A 17667-nucleotide genomic window follows, 5' to 3' on the forward strand; every position below is an offset into this window, starting at 1 on the left:
GGTGCTTGTCTCCAAAGCCTAAAGACCCAGGTTCAATTCTCCAGGTCACACGTAAGCCAGATCCACATGGTAGCACATGAATCTGGAGTTCGTTTTCAGTGACTAGAGGCCTTGACATGTCTATTCTCTTTCTCTGTATCGTTCTCTCTCTCTCTTTCTCTTCCTCTCTCTGTCCTTAATAAATTTAAAAAAATAAAAATAACTTAAAATTATATACATTGTATTCATGGTCACTTTCCTGAAATATTAAAACATTTAACAGGCATCATTTTATGTTTTCTTTCTCAGGAAGAACATATGGTTTTTGATCCACTTAGAGTAAATGAGGAAATGAAACTCAAAGCATCCTGTACAGATGTGGGCACAAATGGTAGCTGTAGACTCTGTGCCATGTCATCTGGCCTGACATTGAAAGCAGGAAGCCTGCGCTTGGGGAACGAAGTTCCAGAAAGTTCAGCTTCACAGGTGCATTTGGTTGAGTGCCAAAAAATCTTATGGAAGGAAAGAGAGTAAGTGTTAATCATCTTCTTCCTTTAATGAAGCCCAAGATTTAGATCTCTTAAAATTTTTGTCTGATAAATAGCATTTGAGCATGTATTTATTTACCCATGTGGAGTTATCAAGTAGTGAGGTTAAAAAATAAGTTTCAATTATGCTCACATTTTAATTTCTGAAACATGATAACTCGGTAGTCTGTATCATTGTTCTAAAATGAGTCTTTATTTCTAAATATTTATTTGAGAGAGAAAGACAGAAGGAGGAAGGAAATAAGGGAAGGAGGAAAGGTGATATAGATGACAGATGATAGATAGACAGACAGACAGACAGACAGACAGAGAGACACACACATGTTATGGGTGGAACAAGGCTTCTTGCCATTGCAAATGAACTCCGGATGCATGTGCCACTTTGTGCATCTAGCTTTACATGAGTACTGAGGGCTAGCAGGCTTTGCAAGTAGTGTCTTTATCCACTGAGCCATCGCCCCAGCTCCTAAATTGAATTTAAACCATACCCATGTTTTAACAGCTCTGGTAGAAGAATATTAATTGTGTTTCATTTTTATTTTATTTTATTTTTTTATTTTTATTTTTTTAATTTTTATTAGCATTTTCCATGATTATAAAAAAATCCCGTGTTAATTCCCTCCCTCCCCCACCACACTTTCTCCTTTGAAATTCCATTCTCCATCCTATTGTGTTTCATTTTTTAATGTTTGTGTTAAAATATTCATGGTGTTATCTAACTCTTACAACAGTTTTGGATGTCAGTTAGCCAATAAAAATGAAAAACATGCTAACGTTATTGGTGGACAAATCAGTTTGGTTAAATATTATTCACAAAACTGGATCTTTAAAATGACATTGCCCGCTGCTGCATAATGAAAAGAACAGCAGACCTGATTAAATGACTCTGAGATCTGATAGTAATCACATACATTCACCTCTGTGATATTGGGCTGTTGTTTCTTTTCTAATAAAATGTGGGCATTGATGCTCAATTCCTATAATTTGTTGTTTTGTAACAAGGTTTCCTAATCATGCCCCACTAAGCAACCATCACCACATACTCTGTCCATAAACTCTGGAGCTGGGCTTGACATGGGAAGCTCAGCTTTCACAAGGATCTTCAGCCCAAAGGCTCCAGCTGCCTGGAAGGCTGCGATGGGATGTCTGAAGGTTCATCCACTACTCAACTCATTCTACTCTTGGCCTTGGCTGGGACTTGTCCAAGTTGCCCCCGACTTGCTCACAGCACAGTAGCCAGATTGCAATTGATGATCTTAAGGACACACACTGAAGGAAAGAGCCTTTTAAAGACTGGTGACAAGGAGTGATCCATTTACCCCCATACAACGCAGGCAGTTTCCAAGGCAGACAGAGTCCAGGGACAGAAGCATTTCAAATGGGAGTGGTATCAGAATTATTATGAAAAAAAAAAACAAGATTCAGTCATTCAGGGGTCATTGTCACACAATAATTCTTTCCTAGTCTTCTTCTTAGGATTCTTGTAAGATTCTTATGAATATATTTTGGAAAGAGGTTGGTAATAGGAATTATTTCACTGTTGTTACTGTCTCTTTATTATCAACTTAAAAATATAAATAAAGCTAGGGTAGAAGTTTTGATGTACTTTAAAATGAAGTCTAATCTGAAAATAATTACTTTCCATTTCCTTAGTTATTAGACTCTTTTTTTATTTTTCAAGGTAGTGTCTTATTCTAGCCCAGGCTGACCTGGAATTCACTATGTGATCTCAGGGTGGCCTCGAACTCATGGTGATCCTCCTACTCTGCCTCCGAGTGCTGGGATTAAAGGTGTGTGCTACCACATCTGGCAGTTTTTAGACTCTTAAAAGACAGAAGCAGATAAGAATACCCTTCTATGATATCATATAACTATCAGCATTGCATACATAATGATAAGAATTCACCCAAGCCTCCTTCTTGCGTATATTATCCTGAGCTATGGTGGGCTGAGATGGACAGAGCTATATTCTAACCTCTATGTTTGCCTTTCTATTATTCAGAGTGTTCTTATTTCTCTCTTGGCAAAAATTTTAACATTATAATTTCCTTTTTCAAATGTCTTGCCTGTGGTAATGTATGGCTCTCTGTATAGGGAACATATTACACTACCATCAAGGACATATTCTTAACTGGCAAACAGCATTAGTAGAAAAGATCTCACTGAATAGATTTTATATTTATATTCATATTAACTATTTTAGCCAGACCTAGGAGCTGCAGCAAGATCCTAACCTTTGTGTTCTATTTCTTGAAAGATTTAACTTTGGGTAATTATCGATTTATTTTCTACCATACTCACTGTGTAAGTGGAACAATGTACTGCTTTGTGAGAGGTGTCCATTTCTATCCTAAGGTCTCTGTTTTAGTTATCTTCACATGAACTCCTTGTGTGGTTAACTCATAAAAATATGCAAAATGTAGTTTTACTTCCTTGTAATAAACAGACAATCCCCAGAGTAACAGCATGGACAATGCCCACACCCCCCCCCCCCCAACCTAGGTTTTTGATCTTTCTACCGGTCCTCCCTTAAGGGGAAAACAAGGGTATCTTGAGTCAGGCTGCTATGCGAATAAATCAAAATTTGCATGCAATATACACCAAGCACTTACAGACATTTCCTTTAATATGACAAGAGAATTTTTGCTGTAAATCTGTCTCATTACCTATCTATCTATTTTCTATCTATCTATCTATCTATCTATCTATCTATCTATCTATCTATCTACTGTCTATCCATGTTTCTGTCTATCTACTATCTTTCTATCTATCCATCTATCTACTATCTATCTATCTATCTATCTATCTATCATCTATCTATCTATCTATCTATCTATCTATCTATCTATCTATCTATCTATCTATCATCTGTTTCTTTTGTTTATTAAGTGGAAACTTTGTGTGGGCACATCGTGTGCTAGCACCATCATTTCCCTTCCTCCTCCCTGCCCCCATTCCATTAAGGACCTACTCAGTGGGGTTGCTGGTATTCCCTTGGAGGCTGTGAGTTATGAGATGTGAGAGCAGCAGTAGTCATTGCTGGTCAATCTGAGAGAGTGGATGGCTTCCATTCACAAGATGTGAACCGACTGGTTCTGTGGTCCCATCCTGCCAGAGATGTGCTTTCCCCAAGTGCACAATAAGCAACAGGGGAAAGAGGAAATCATTTCCACCATTGCCTCTGACTAGAACTTCTTCCTCCAATGCACTCAAGTTATTACATTGTCCACATTTAGAACATTGGTTTTATGAGCAATTGCTTTTCACATGCACGCCTCTCTACACTTTAATTTCTTGAGTTCTGATGAATGAAATGCTTGCTAGATACGTTAGTTTTTGGTGCAAGGATGTGAAACCTGAGGCTCTCTTGTGAATCTAGGTGCACCTAAACTTTTAGAAAGAGGTGATATTGCTACATCAAAATATCAATCATTAAGAATATTAGAGGGGCTGGAGAGATGGTGTAGTGGTTCAGGCATTTGCCTGCCAAAGGATCCTGGTTCGATTCTCCAGGACCCACATAAGCCAGATGCACAAGGGGACACATGCATCTGGAGTTCGTTTGCCGTGGCTGGAGGCCCTGGCCTGCCCATTCTGTCTCTATCTGCCTCTTCCTCTCTCTCAAATAAATAAATAAATATTTTTTTAAAAAAGAATAATAGATAAATTCTCTTAAAATATTTTATTTATTCATTCATTTAAGAGAGACACACAGAGAGAAAGAAAGAGAAAGAGAGAGAGAAAGAGAGAGAGAAAAGGCATGCCAGGGCCTCCAAATGAACTCGAGTCTCATGAACATACTTTTGCATTTGGCTTTACGTGGGTACTGGGGAATCAAATCCCAGTCCCTAGGCTTTGCACGCAAATACCTTAAGCAGTAAGCTCTCTCTCCAGTCCAGTTGAAATGTTTCAATGATTGGTTTTTAACATCAAGCACATCTTTGAAGTCAACCATAAAGAGCATCCGACTCCCTTATAAGTAAAATGTTTGCTCTGTGTTATGAACGCTAAACTTCAGTCTTGTCTGACTCCCTAAAATGATTTTCTCTCTTTAAAACTAGTATTTTGGGGCTGGAGAGATGGCTCCATGGTTAAAGGTGTTTGCTTCCAAAGTCTAACGATCCAGGGGTCCTTCCCTAATACACAGATAAAGCCAGATCCATACATCTAGAGCTCATTTAAAGTGGCAAGAGATTCTGGATTATCCCATCCCCCCTTGAAAATAAATAAAAATATCAAAAAAATTGCACATTATCTCCTTCCTTATCCTTATTAAGTGTTTTTTTCTTAATAAAATGAGTTTTAAGAATATTAAGAGGTGTAGACAATTAAAAGTACTTTAAAATGCAATATATATATATATATATATAAAACACATATATAATATATTATATATATATAAATATATTAAAATGATATGTGATAGAGATGTTTTAGGGTGGGACTCTCCTCTGTCCCTTCTTCTCAGCACTATGATGCTTTTTGGGTCATCCCAGTGGTCATCACCATCTGAAAAGAGAAGTTTCTCTAACCAGAAGTGAGAGTAGCATTAATATATGAATATAAACAATAACTGTAGTGCTTTCAGTGCAGTTTGGTGAGAATAATATATGCATTTACCCAAATAAGAGCAGGCCTTATACCCTAAGGCTCATGTAGGGTCAACATATTTTCTCACTTGCTTTGCAATTCAAGTAGCAGCCATGATAGCATACATTTTAATTATGTGTGTAATTACAAGATTAACCACATTTGAAAATCTCTTTGAAACAATAAATCCATTAGTATTGAAAATTAAGAATTTATGAGTGCCCTCTGCTGCATGAAGTTAGAGCTGCAATGTCCTTAATGCTCACTAAAAGCCACAGTTTTCTGCTAAGTGGGGCCTAAGTAAAAGTACTAAGGTACACCTTTACCAGTTATAATATTTTCATGAATTATCTGTCTACTAACTCCATCACTGATTGGAAAAGTTTTACATAATACAAATATATGATCTTAAGGAATTATTATATCTGTTATTTCATTTATATTTAACATACATGCTTAAGAAAAAATACTACTGTATTTAAAGTGATAGTAATGCACTTTAAATAGGAGAGAAAATAATAATTAATTTTAATTTCTTTTGACAATATATTATTTACATTTCCTAGCTAGTTTCAAATACTCATTTTAGGTTCACACATGCACCAGATATAGTTATATGTTTAGATTATATTCATATATATTTTAAAATTCAAGTTTATTATTTTATTTTGACAGTCTTGTTGAAATTGTTTCAATCTCTGAAAGAATACTTAAATAAATTATTTTGTACCATTTTTGAGAATCAATAATTTTTTCAATATTTTATATTATGGTAAGCTATTTTCCTTAAAAAGTTTGACTTAGTTTAAAATTTTAAATTATCATTTTATTTACATCAAACATGGCAGTATATTTCACAATATGTATAACTTTGCATTGTATGCTTAAATTAATGTAAAATTAAACATTTCAAATTATCAAGTATATATTTTCTGTCCTAATATTTATAAGTAAAATTATTCTCAAAATTAATTTTAAGGAAAATTTATTCATATGTACTGCTTACACAAAATCTTTGGTTAAATTATATTATCCATTTAATATTTTATTTGCATTCTAAAATTTCCAATTCCTGACAACATATTCCAAAACTCTATGTATGTATCATAACCACAATGGATTTTAAATTCATAAGTCCTAGTTAATATCCTGTATCTTCTAACTTTTTTGTGTGTGCTGTTGTTGTTTTTGAGGTAAGGTCTCACTCTGGCCCAGGCTGACCTGGAATTCACTATGTAGCTTCAGGGTAGCCTCAAACTCACGGTGATCCTCCTACCTCTGGGATTAAAGGCATGTACCACCATGCCCGGCTCTTCTAAATATTTTAATATGCATTGCTATTCCACATTTAAAGCATTCCCATATATCTACTACACAGTATTTTACCGCAATGTTTCATACGCATTTTTCTTGTTTTTCAAGTATAAGTACTTTGTGATTTTTGTTTTTTTAAATTTTTACTTATTATTTGCCAGCAGGCAGAAACACTGGTAGAAAATGGGGGTGGGGAGGGAGAGAGAGAGAGAAAGAGAGAGAGAGAGAGACCGGCCAGGACCTCTTGTCACTGCAAACAAACTCCAGATGCCACCACTTTGTGCATCTGGATTTACATGGGTACGGCGGGGGGGGGGGGGGGGAATTGAACCTGGACTGCTAGGCTTTGCAGCCAAGTGGCTTATCTGTTGAGCCATCTTTCCAACCCTGAAATAGATTCCTATATACATTAATTTTAAATACTATGAGATTTCACATAACAACCCTACTTGTCTCTGCTCTATAGCTATCCAGATTTAGAGCCCAAACACCATTTTTGTCCCACAAGCTTCTATTCTATTACATCTGGTAATATAATTTATCAAAATCTGGAGTTCAGCAATGAGAAAATATGCTCTGTCCATGGAGGTAGAGGGAAATATTGAACACTTTTTGTGAGTTAGATAGGGTCTGTCTTTAGCTCAAGCTGATTAGAATTCACTTGTACTCTCAGGCTGGCCTCAAACTTACTGCTATCCTCATACCTCTGACTCCCCAGGGCTGGGATTAAAGGCATGCACCACCATGCCTGGCAATAATATTAAATATTTTTGAACTACAATTTAATCTACTTTATGGAGTAGGATAGGACAAATACAAAGGCCCAGGTATACCAGTGATATCCTTAGATAGAACAGTTATTTTTAGTGATTATTTGTAATGGACATTGTAGACAATAACTGAAAAAAAAAGTCACTGGTTTAGATAGTGAGGGTCAGATTTTAATTCTATTTCTCCTCCACATGCACAAATCATGTATAAATTTAATATTACAAATAAATTGACACAGAGAGAGGGGTGGGCCAGGGCTTCCAGCCACTGCAAATGAACTCCAGATGCATGCAGCACCTTGTGCATCTTGCTTACATTGGTATTGGGGAATCAAACCTAGGTCCTTTGGCTTTGCAGGCAAGTGTCTTAAACACTAAGGCATGTCTCCAGACCAAGACATTTATTTCCTACAACAAAATTTCAAATATTTAAAAAATATTTTCAGAAAAAAATAATAACTTTTTTTTCCCCTTGGTTGAGTATATATAACCCAGGCTAGCCTTGACCTCATGAGCCTATTGCCCCAACCTCTGAGATAATAGAACTGTGACCACGGCTGGCTTAGATGATTAATTCCAAACTAAGTAAGGCAGGATTCTTGACATTCTGTTTTGAAGGTTTCTTTTCCCCTTCATGTACACCCACAGTATAAAGCTGGATGAAAGTCATGTTAAAATTATAGACATAAATCCTCTTACGTATAAGATTAGAACCAATGAGATGATTTGAAACAAATGTGTAAGACACATAGGGAAATCAGGCAATTACTGGCATATCTAAATTAAATATGTTTAATGTTCAGCAAAACTAATCTACAGAATAAGAAATTGAACTAGTTTTTATTAAGTAATTGTCTGTTTACTGTTGGAAAAGTGTTGTACTATTCACTAACATACACAACACATTCAGAAGATAGAATAGAAAATGAATCCCTTCCTCAGTTTATTTTTATTTATTTATTTATTTGAGAGTGACAGACAGAGAGAGAGAGAGAGAGGCAGATAGAGGGAGAAGGAGAGATTGGGTTCGTCAGGGCCTCCAGCTACTGAAAACGAACTCCAGATGTGTGCGCCCCCTTGTGCAGCTGGCTAATGTGGGTCCTGGGGAATTGAGCCTCGAACTGGGGTCCTTAGCCTTCACAGGCAAGCACTTAACTGCTAAGCCATCTCTCCCAGCCTCTAAGTCTATTTTTAAATTGTCTCCTTTTTATTTTAATCTCTAAATGGGTCAGAATGCGTGCAGCGTTGGAAAAAGAAGTAGAGCGGCTAGAGTCGGCTTTGTCTCTGTGGAAATGGAAGTATGAAGAGCTGAGAACAATCAAAAGCTGCAAACCTGAGAAAGGTAAGGAAATGCATGGTGGAAGAAAGGGTTTTCCCTCTCTGGTTAGGCAGTGTGAACAGCATCAGACAGACATAGGGTAGGCAAGAGGAAGGGACATTAAATATTTCATTTGTGGGCTGCAGAGATGGCTTAGCAGTCAAGGCCCTTGCCTGCAAAGCCTAAGGACTCAGGTTTGATTCCCTAGTACCCATGTAAACCAGATGTACAAGGTGGCGCATGTGCCTGGAGTTTGTAGTGACTAGTGGCCCTGGAACACACATTCTCTCTTTCTCTCTCTCTCTCTTCCTCAAATTAACATAAAATAAAATAAAAAAAACAATGAAATCCTGGGTCTGGGAGATTACTCAGTAGTCAGAGCACTTGCTATTTAAGCGTGAAGGTCTGGGCAGGCAAATTCACCCTGAATTTTCCTGCACACACTTGAACAACTGGGTGTGGCCACAAACTCTTGTCATCCCAGTTCTGCTTAGAGCCGAGATCCGGGATTTACTAGGTCTTGCTGAACAGTTGCGTGCATGCAGTATCCCCCTCCGACACACAATATATAATTACCTCCAAGTGAAATATGTAATTCAGTTATGAATGTTGAACTTAAACTATGGACATAGGAAATCATTTTCCAAATGATGAGTCCTATTACTTTATTTCTATCACTTTGTTTTCCTTCAAACCTCAATCCCTCCTCCTCTCCCTCCACCCTACTCTTTCTTTTTTTTGTGTCTCTTGGGACAGGGTCTCAGTGTCAGTGCAAGCTGGCCTCAAATTCACTCTGAAGTCCAGCAACAACCTCCCAAGTGCTGGGATTGTAGGAATGAGCTACTATCGTCAGTTATTTATTTTCTAAAAAAAAATTCTGTTGTGTATAGCCAGGTGTGGTGGTGCCTGCCTTTAATCCCAGCACTTGGGAGGCAGAGGTAGGAGGATCACCACAAGTTTGAGGCCACCCTTAGATTACATAGCAAATTCCAGGTCAGCCAAAGCTAGAGTGAAACCCTACCTTGAAAAACAAAAACAAAAACGAAATTCTGTTGTGTGAATACCAGTAACCCCACTGCAGAGAGCCCCCAGTGGGTTGCGGGTGGGGAGAAGGAATATAAGCGAATAACCTGGTGGCAATATGACCAATATGCAATGGTTCCTCTGAAGAATCAATCAAAAAATATCAATTTATCTAAACTCTATTTAGTAATCCAAGGTCAACTACTGTATTTAATAATTGTCTTTCAAAATGTTATCAATGAAATTATGTCATTGATCCCAGTGAAATGACCTATTACTATTATTTATTGTCTAAGCCATATGTAGAGAGTGAGAAATCCTGTCATTTATAACAGTGTGGATGGAACTAGGGATCATAGGATTAAAGGAAATAAGTCAGGTATTCAAAGACCTCATGAACTCCATCATGAGTTACATGGGACAAGATGCTGTTTTAGAAATCAAATGTAGAATGTTGCCTCCTGGGGCTTATGAAGAGGAGAGAAGATGTGGGAGAAGAAAATTATCAGGTGTTAACACTCAGGACTCAGAAGACCTGGCATGTTACATCACAGTAGGGTGACTGCTGTGAGGATATTGTAATTTAAATTTCAAAAACTGAGAAGAGCATAGACGGATAGGATTGCTTATAATTTAACTCGGAAAGAAATCCACACGCAGTTCCTCTCTGCTGCCGCCACTAGTGGGCAGTGCAGACTTGACAATGTCATTTTAGTTTCCTGAAGGCTTTTTATTCAAGTAATTTAATATTATAACAATACTTTTGGAAAAAAATAAATGATTTAAGATAGTTTACAAAACAGCACACACACGCAATGTTTTCTATTGAAGTATGATTTTTTGGGGGGGAGCCTGAAATCTGAGACTATCCTGTCTAAATTACTTAACAAAATATGCTGATAATAAATAAGTAAATGCATATTTAAAAACACATATCTATTTATTATTTGAGATAGATAAAGAGAGAGAGAGTAAGAGAGAAAATGAATATGGATGGGCACAGCGGGCACCACTTTGTGACTCTGGTGTTACATGAGTACTGGAGAACTGACTCTGGGCCATTAGGCTTTGCAAGCAAGCCACTTTAAAAGCAGCAGCATCTCTCCAATCCCACACATGTTGTATTCTACAGTATTAATTAAGTTTATGTTTGATGACCATAATCATATATACTATACTACACGTGTGATACTATATGTGTGATCTTTTCACTAGATAGTTTTGTCTTTTTAAAGTAAGTGTTATCTATACATATACCTAAAGCTTATTAAATATTATGATGCATTTAAAACATTATAAGCTTAACTTATAAATAGTAATATTCATCTGTTATTTCATTATTTTTATGGTGGTTGAAATCAAGACCATGATTTTGTACTACAATTATGAGCATAAAATATTCACGGTCCAGTTATGACACTCAGGAAAAGTGTACATCAGTGCACCATTTCAAACTTACATCAGTTGTCCTTTCTTAGTATCCTTTCCTGAAAATTTTAATAAGGACTTTCATTATCACTGTAGCTCATTGTATTTGCAAATGTGTGAATAAAATTCTTTTGCAGATGTCCGACATTGTTAAAAGCAAACACATTCCGGCTAAAGACAGAGCTGATGAAAAGATTAGTGATTGTTAGAGATGAAGCAGATGTGCTTGGTAGACCTAGATTTGCTTAAATGCATTTCAAAGTCTGGCGTACTTTAGAGGGAAATAATTCTTAAATCACTGACATTTAGAAAAGGGGAAATGGTACGATTTTAATTGAAAATCTAAAGCATTTAAAATTCAGCAAAGAGGAGAAGTAGAGGGAATGAGATTCCAAATGATATTTCTAAGTTGAATTTCATACCTGTAAAGCTCTTCATTTGCAAGTCTGTACATACTAATTTGGAATTAGATTATGAATTCCAACTGTGCAGAAATGATAATATCTAGGATGTTTGCTTCATGCTCTAGAAGATCAAATATTAATGTAAAAACCATTGATTACAAATAATTGTCATACTTCATTAAAAAATCAATGGCTAGCTGCTTGTGGTGGCTCCTTCCTTTAATCCCAGCCCTCAGGAGGCAGAGGTAGGAGGATTTCAATGAGTTCGAGGCCACCCTGAGACTACATAGTGAATTCCAGCTCAGCCTGGACTAGAGTGAGACCCTACCTCAAAAAAACAACAAAAAATAATCAGTGGCTGATTCTCCCCATAATGAAAGTGCTACATATTTGAGAGTATTATAAATGATTTTGTTTTTTCTCAAGCTGAAAACTAAAAAAAAAAAAATCCATTAGAACTTTCATTTTACTTAAAAATTATGTTCTTTTGAGGTAGGAGAAACCCTGAGTTCAAGGCCAGCTGTGGCTACACGGTGAGTTCAGAGTAAGCTAGAATGAGACCCTGTCTCAAAATAAAAACAAACAAAACCAAAAAAGAACTATGTTCTTTTATCAGATATCTTTTTTTTTTCTGGGTTTAATTTAAAAATTCTATCTTTTGTGATGTTGAAATATGACTAATGGTTGAAAAGTTACAATATTATTTTATAATATATTTATAGACAAAGGCATTTTGGGCCCTTTTTATGTCAGTTTAAAGCTTTCTTTGTCAAAGTTTATAATGCTTTTCTGACTTGAACAAAAAAAGACTAGAATTAGTAGTTCTACACATATAAAATTCATCTCTGTGTTTCATCTTTCAGACATACATGTGACCTGTGAGCCGTTATGTACCAAGAAAGAAATAGTCCTCAGACATAGTTACTGGGCATTAGGTATATGGTGGAGTATCAGGAGAAATGTGTCACCCAAGCCCATTCTGAAATGTAGTATCAATGTTATTCTTGTAGCTTAGAGAAACTATTCCATAGAAGGAAGTTCAAAAATTGATGCTGCTTTCCAAGCCGCCCTTCAAACTGTATGTCATATCATTTTATTTATTTCTGCAGCTTCCCCAGACAGAGCCCTCAAAATCTCTTGTATTGCTTCTCCTGAAATGGTTAGGTTTCAGACCCCTTTCTCACCACCCTTCTTAACTGTACAAACTCATCTTCCACCCACTACTAATAGTGTTCTTTCCAAAACCTTAACTTAGATCATATTATCTCCTTGCTCAAAGCACTCCAATTACTTCCTTTGCATCTAGAGTCACAGCTGCCCTCAGAGTAATTTAAAAGCCTCAAGGAATCCCAACACACCAGTCTGAGACGTTAGTGCTGACAACTGATGAATGCTCGAGATAATGGTACCAGTAGTTCCTGCACCACCTGTGCCAAGAAGCAATAACAAAAATACAGTAAACAGTGCTTGGTGGGCAATTAATCTTCATTCACAGACCATCTTTGTCTGTACTCTTGTTTGGAGATCAGATTTCTCTCTATTTGTTTGCTGAAAGCTCAGATGTCCTCCAGCAGGACACTAGGAATCTAACCTTGATCTTAGCCAAAAGGCCAAGCAGCAGTGGCACCAGGTATCACGGCACTGAGCAGAGACGGAGAGGAGTTTAGATCATGAGGGAGTGACGCAGACGTACGAGTCAGGCTCCTGTCCATTATGACGCTCATGAGAGTTCAGTGATTCAGCAAGATTGAACTGGGAGATGTTTAGTAGAATAGCATGTCCAAGTGGCATGCCCAACCCCAAATATCCGGTATGTGTTGAGCTAGTTTTGAATTAGTTAATCAATGCTTCCCAATACAGCTAATAATACTTAACAATTGCACAACTAAATATTGTTTTCATTATCATTCATGGATGAATTACTATTGATAAACTGTGCGAAGACTTCGTTTCTAAAAACATTTGGATTAACAACCGCAACCCATACACCATACATCCTGATCATAAACCGCTCCTGCCCTTGTCCCCACTCCTGTACCCCCACTGAGCCCTTTATTCCTTCCAGCTGGTCCTTCTTCCAGACCTATGTCATTTATTTTGACTTTTAACAATATATTATTTTTATATATTTATTTGAGAGAAAGAAAGACACAGGGGGAGACGAGCAAGAGAGAGAGAGGGAGAGAGAGAGGGAGAGAGGGAGAGAGAGGGGGAGAGAATGGGCACTCCAGAGCCTCCAGCCACTGCAAATCAACCCCAGACACATGTGGCCCCTTGTGCATATGGCTTACGTGGGACCTAGGGCATCAAACCAGGGTCCTTTGGCTTTGCAGGCAAGTACCTTAACAGCTAAGCCATCTCCCTAGCCCTTATATCATTAATTTTGTCCTTATATTATGCAATTTCGTATACGTAGTGTCAACCATGCAGTGGCCACTTCGTGTCTGAAAGACCACACTCCGAAGCCCTCCTCCCAGGCTTTGGTTCTTAGATTCTTTGTGCCACTTCTTCCACAATGGTGCCTAAACCTTGGGGATAGTAATAGGGGTGTTCCTGAGTACCGAATACTTCAACTAGACTTCACTTGTATTTAAGAAAAAGCGAACTTCGTATTCTTCAACTCGCATTCTAGGATCTGAGCTAATATCCCCAGAACAAAGCTGAAATGGTAGAAACTTGATTTAGTAGGGTTTTTAAAAATTATTTATTTATTATTTTTACTTTGTACATGTTTTTCATTGTTCTCGAGAAAGGTCACAGGAAATGTACTTCTCACAAATATCTGTTTCCCAAGCAAATGCTGTCATGGAGGAGGAGGAACAGAAATGCATTTATCCAGTTTTAAAACCTTTTAAAATCTGCTGCCAAACACTGCTTCCTCCATCTGCCTGGAAGAAGCAAAAAGTGGAGAGGAGGCAGGAGAACTGGGTCCACGATTTGAACAAAGCCCGATGAAATCATCATAGACAGAGTAAAGAACAAAACAAAAGAAACAAACAAACAAACAAACAAAACATTAGTTGGCAAAGAAGAAAAGCCCTGTTGGCAGAGATCTACACCTGAGTGCCTGGCAAATCTGGCTACTGGTGTAGGCTCAGAGTTACCTCAGTGTCTGAAACTGCTCCGTGCACCATTAGAATGACCCAACAGACGCTGCTCTGGTGGGGGTGGGACGCTAACGGGAAAGGGCTACATCGGACCATAGGAACAGAAGATGCACAAGAAAGCCAGTGGCCTGCAGACTGTGCACCATGATGCCATGACCACCCCATCCTTTGTGCAGTGAGAACGTTCGAGCTACCAAACACTCTTGATCAGGCCCACTTCCTCCCTTGAAAGGACATCTTTTCTTAATAAACTGTTTCTGTGCGAGTCGGTCTAATTCCTTGTTAAGACAAAACAAGATCCAGAATCCTTCTGGAGATGCCAGCTGAATCCAGATAACCAGTATTAGAGAGCACTGTGGGAACGTAGCCAAACATTCTCAGAGACGGATGCTGCAAGCAGAGATTTTCTGCATCACTTCTCCTGGCCTATGTCATTACACTTCTGCAAAAACCTTCCTGCGTCCACTCTCGGTTGTTTTCCCCAGACAATGCCAAAACTGGCATTCCCTCATTTCACCAAATGAACCAAGCCTCTTCCTGCTTATTGACTAAATCCACACCTCACACTCTGTCCAAGGATCACACATCTCTCTTTGTGGCGGTTCGAATCACATGTCCCCCATAAGTTCGTGTGTTTGAAGTGTTTGGTTTACAGCTGGTATGAATTTGGGAGGTGGAGCCTTGCTGGAGGGGGTGTATTGTTGAGGGCAGGTTGGGGTTGCTATGGCTAGCTCCCCCTCACCCGGGAATCTCATCGTCTTGCTGCTGTTTCCACCTGCTGTGGTAAGGAGGTGATGTCCACCCTCTGCTCTAGCACCTTTTCTCTGGCAACATGAAGCTTCTCCCGAGAATACAAGCCAAAATAAACCCTTTAATCCCATCAGCTGCTTTTGGTCAGGTGTTTTATTTTCCCCAGCTACGTGAGGGTAACTACAACATTTCTCCTACCAGCCATTCACGCTGTGACATCGACGCCCACGTACCCATCACTGTATTAAAGTAGCACCACTTTCAAGCAAGGTATGCTTCCTTCTCCATTTTTTCTCCAATCAGTGTGTGGAAGTCTAAAAGATTTTATGAAACGCGTGTTAAATTTTGTTTGTTCACTTTAGAAATTTCCATTGAACTGTCAGTTTGGGTCCTATGACTAGCAGGGACCCAATGTTCTTAATAATTTATGGTGAGTATTAAAGAAATGAAGCTCTGTGCTGACACTTCTCTTGAGAGTCATTAGCGCTCCTCTTTATGGGCAGTGGCTGGGGCTAGAGTGTGGGCAGGATCATTGACCTCCCGAACTCGTCTTTTCTCATCCTGACCATCTTGCATCACTACCTCCCTAAGGATTTAGATTTTCCTACACACTGGAAGGAGCCTTCTTCATCCCTGAGGTTCTATCCATCATAAAATCTGTTCAGCTTGTTCTTTGAATGACATAAATTAGCATATAAGACTATGAATATGGTGGATAAAACACCATCATAGAATCCTCTAAATGTAAAAGAAAGAAAATGAAGCGTATGGGACCTACTTTGCCGATATAAGTACCTCAAGACCTTTTTAAACACATGCAATTAAGAATAATGCAAGCACTGAATTACGTCAGTCAGAATTACTTAAACTATCAGTGGATAATTTACAGGAGTTGCCAAGGTACCCTCGGAAACTGGAGATGACTTATTTAAGTCTAAGGCGATTATGAGTCTCTTGAAAGATACTTAAACTATTCAGGTCCTGCTTTGCATGTCGAAGAAGGAAAGGATACAGAAAAAAAGCTGTGTGAAAAACAGATGTCTTAATATTCACTGCAGTTAAACAAAACTATTTAAAAATTCAAGCATAGGCTGGGCGTGGTGGTGCCTGCCTTTAATCCCAGCACTCGGGAGGCAGAGGTAGGAGGATCGCTGTGAGTTCAAGGCCACCCTGAGACTACACAGTGAATTCCAGGTCAGCCTGGACCAGAGTGAGACCCTACCTCGAAAAACCAAAATAATAAAATAAAATAAAATAAAATAAAAATTCAAGCATGACATAAAGATGGCAGATAAAAATTTATTTAATCTATACATACCCTAGCATAAGAATAATGGTAATAGGAGTCTAAAATGAAAGAACAAGATCTCCAAGCCAGTTATGTATTTATTTATAGTTTGTTTTCTATATTTATTTATGAGAGAAAGAGACAGCAAATTGGTGCACCAGGATCTCCAGCCACTGCAAACCAACTCCAGATGCATTTGCCCCCTTGTGCATCTAGCTTATGTGGGCACTGGGGAATTGAACCTGGGTCCTTAGGTTTTGCAAGCAAATGCATTAACCACTAAGTCATCTCTCCAGCCTCCAAGCCAGTTTTAAAGTGAATTGACTCAACAAACAGTGCTTCACAGTGAGGACCATTGTCTCTGGATGTCTTCTTGTCATCTGTGTCTTATGCATCCAGAGTTTCTCTTTTATATTTTTTCAATAAGAAATTTGTACACAGATAAAGACTGACTTTTTGTTAAGCACCAGTCTGATTAGTTGGAAGACTAGCTGTCATGTTGAAAAGGAGATTGGATTAGGGAACCCGCCTTCTTTTCCTTGAGTACATGACCAATTCCTTTTCCTTCCATGCACTGACACCAAAGCTTATCTTATGTACCTGATGGAAATATCAAGTTGACAAAAGAGATATATATTACCTTGCTTTGCAAATTCTTTCTGTATTACACAAAATGTCTGAGATGCTAAATTTAAATTTTCCAAGTCTTCATATATATTACACATAATTTTACTTTACAAACATCTTTTTATTATTTTTTTAAAGATATAATTTAAGTTTAAGGGAGATACATTCATGAGTTCATGTTTAGTAGGCATTTGCAAGAGACATGCTTGTATGCAATGTGACAAAATTCCTCACGTGGGAAATACAATTAAAAAGTAGGTAGGGGCTGGAGAGATGGATTAGCGGTTAAGCACTTGCCTGTGAAGCCTAAGGACCCCGGTTCGAGGCTTGATTCTCCAGGTCCCACGTTAGCCAGATGCACAAGGGGGCTCACGTGTCTGGAGTTCATTTGCAGTAGCCGGAGGCCCTGGCGTGCCCATTCTCTCTGTCTCTCTATCTGCCTCTTTCTCTCTCTCTGTGTCCATCACTTTCAAATAAATAAATTAAAAAAAAAAAAGAAAAGAGAAGTAGGTAGGTGTTTC

The 17667-nt window shown here is 38.1% G+C and overlaps 1 protein-coding gene across 1 annotated transcript in view; it reads left to right on the top strand.

The window, feature by feature from the left end:
- Ccdc102b (coiled-coil domain containing 102B) overlaps positions 1-17667 on the top strand; it is an 83199-nt gene that overhangs the window by 35577 nt on the left and 29955 nt on the right. Inside the window, exons 3-4 of the mRNA XM_045135098.1 lie at positions 289-509; positions 8434-8543. Of these exons, the coding sequence (XP_044991033.1) occupies positions 289-509; positions 8434-8543 (331 nt within the window). The remainder of the gene's footprint in view (positions 1-288; positions 510-8433; positions 8544-17667) is intronic.

The sequence above is a fragment of the Jaculus jaculus genome, chromosome 15 (genome assembly GCF_020740685.1).
Source record: "Jaculus jaculus isolate mJacJac1 chromosome 15, mJacJac1.mat.Y.cur, whole genome shotgun sequence".
NCBI lineage: Eukaryota > Metazoa > Chordata > Mammalia > Rodentia > Dipodidae > Jaculus > Jaculus jaculus.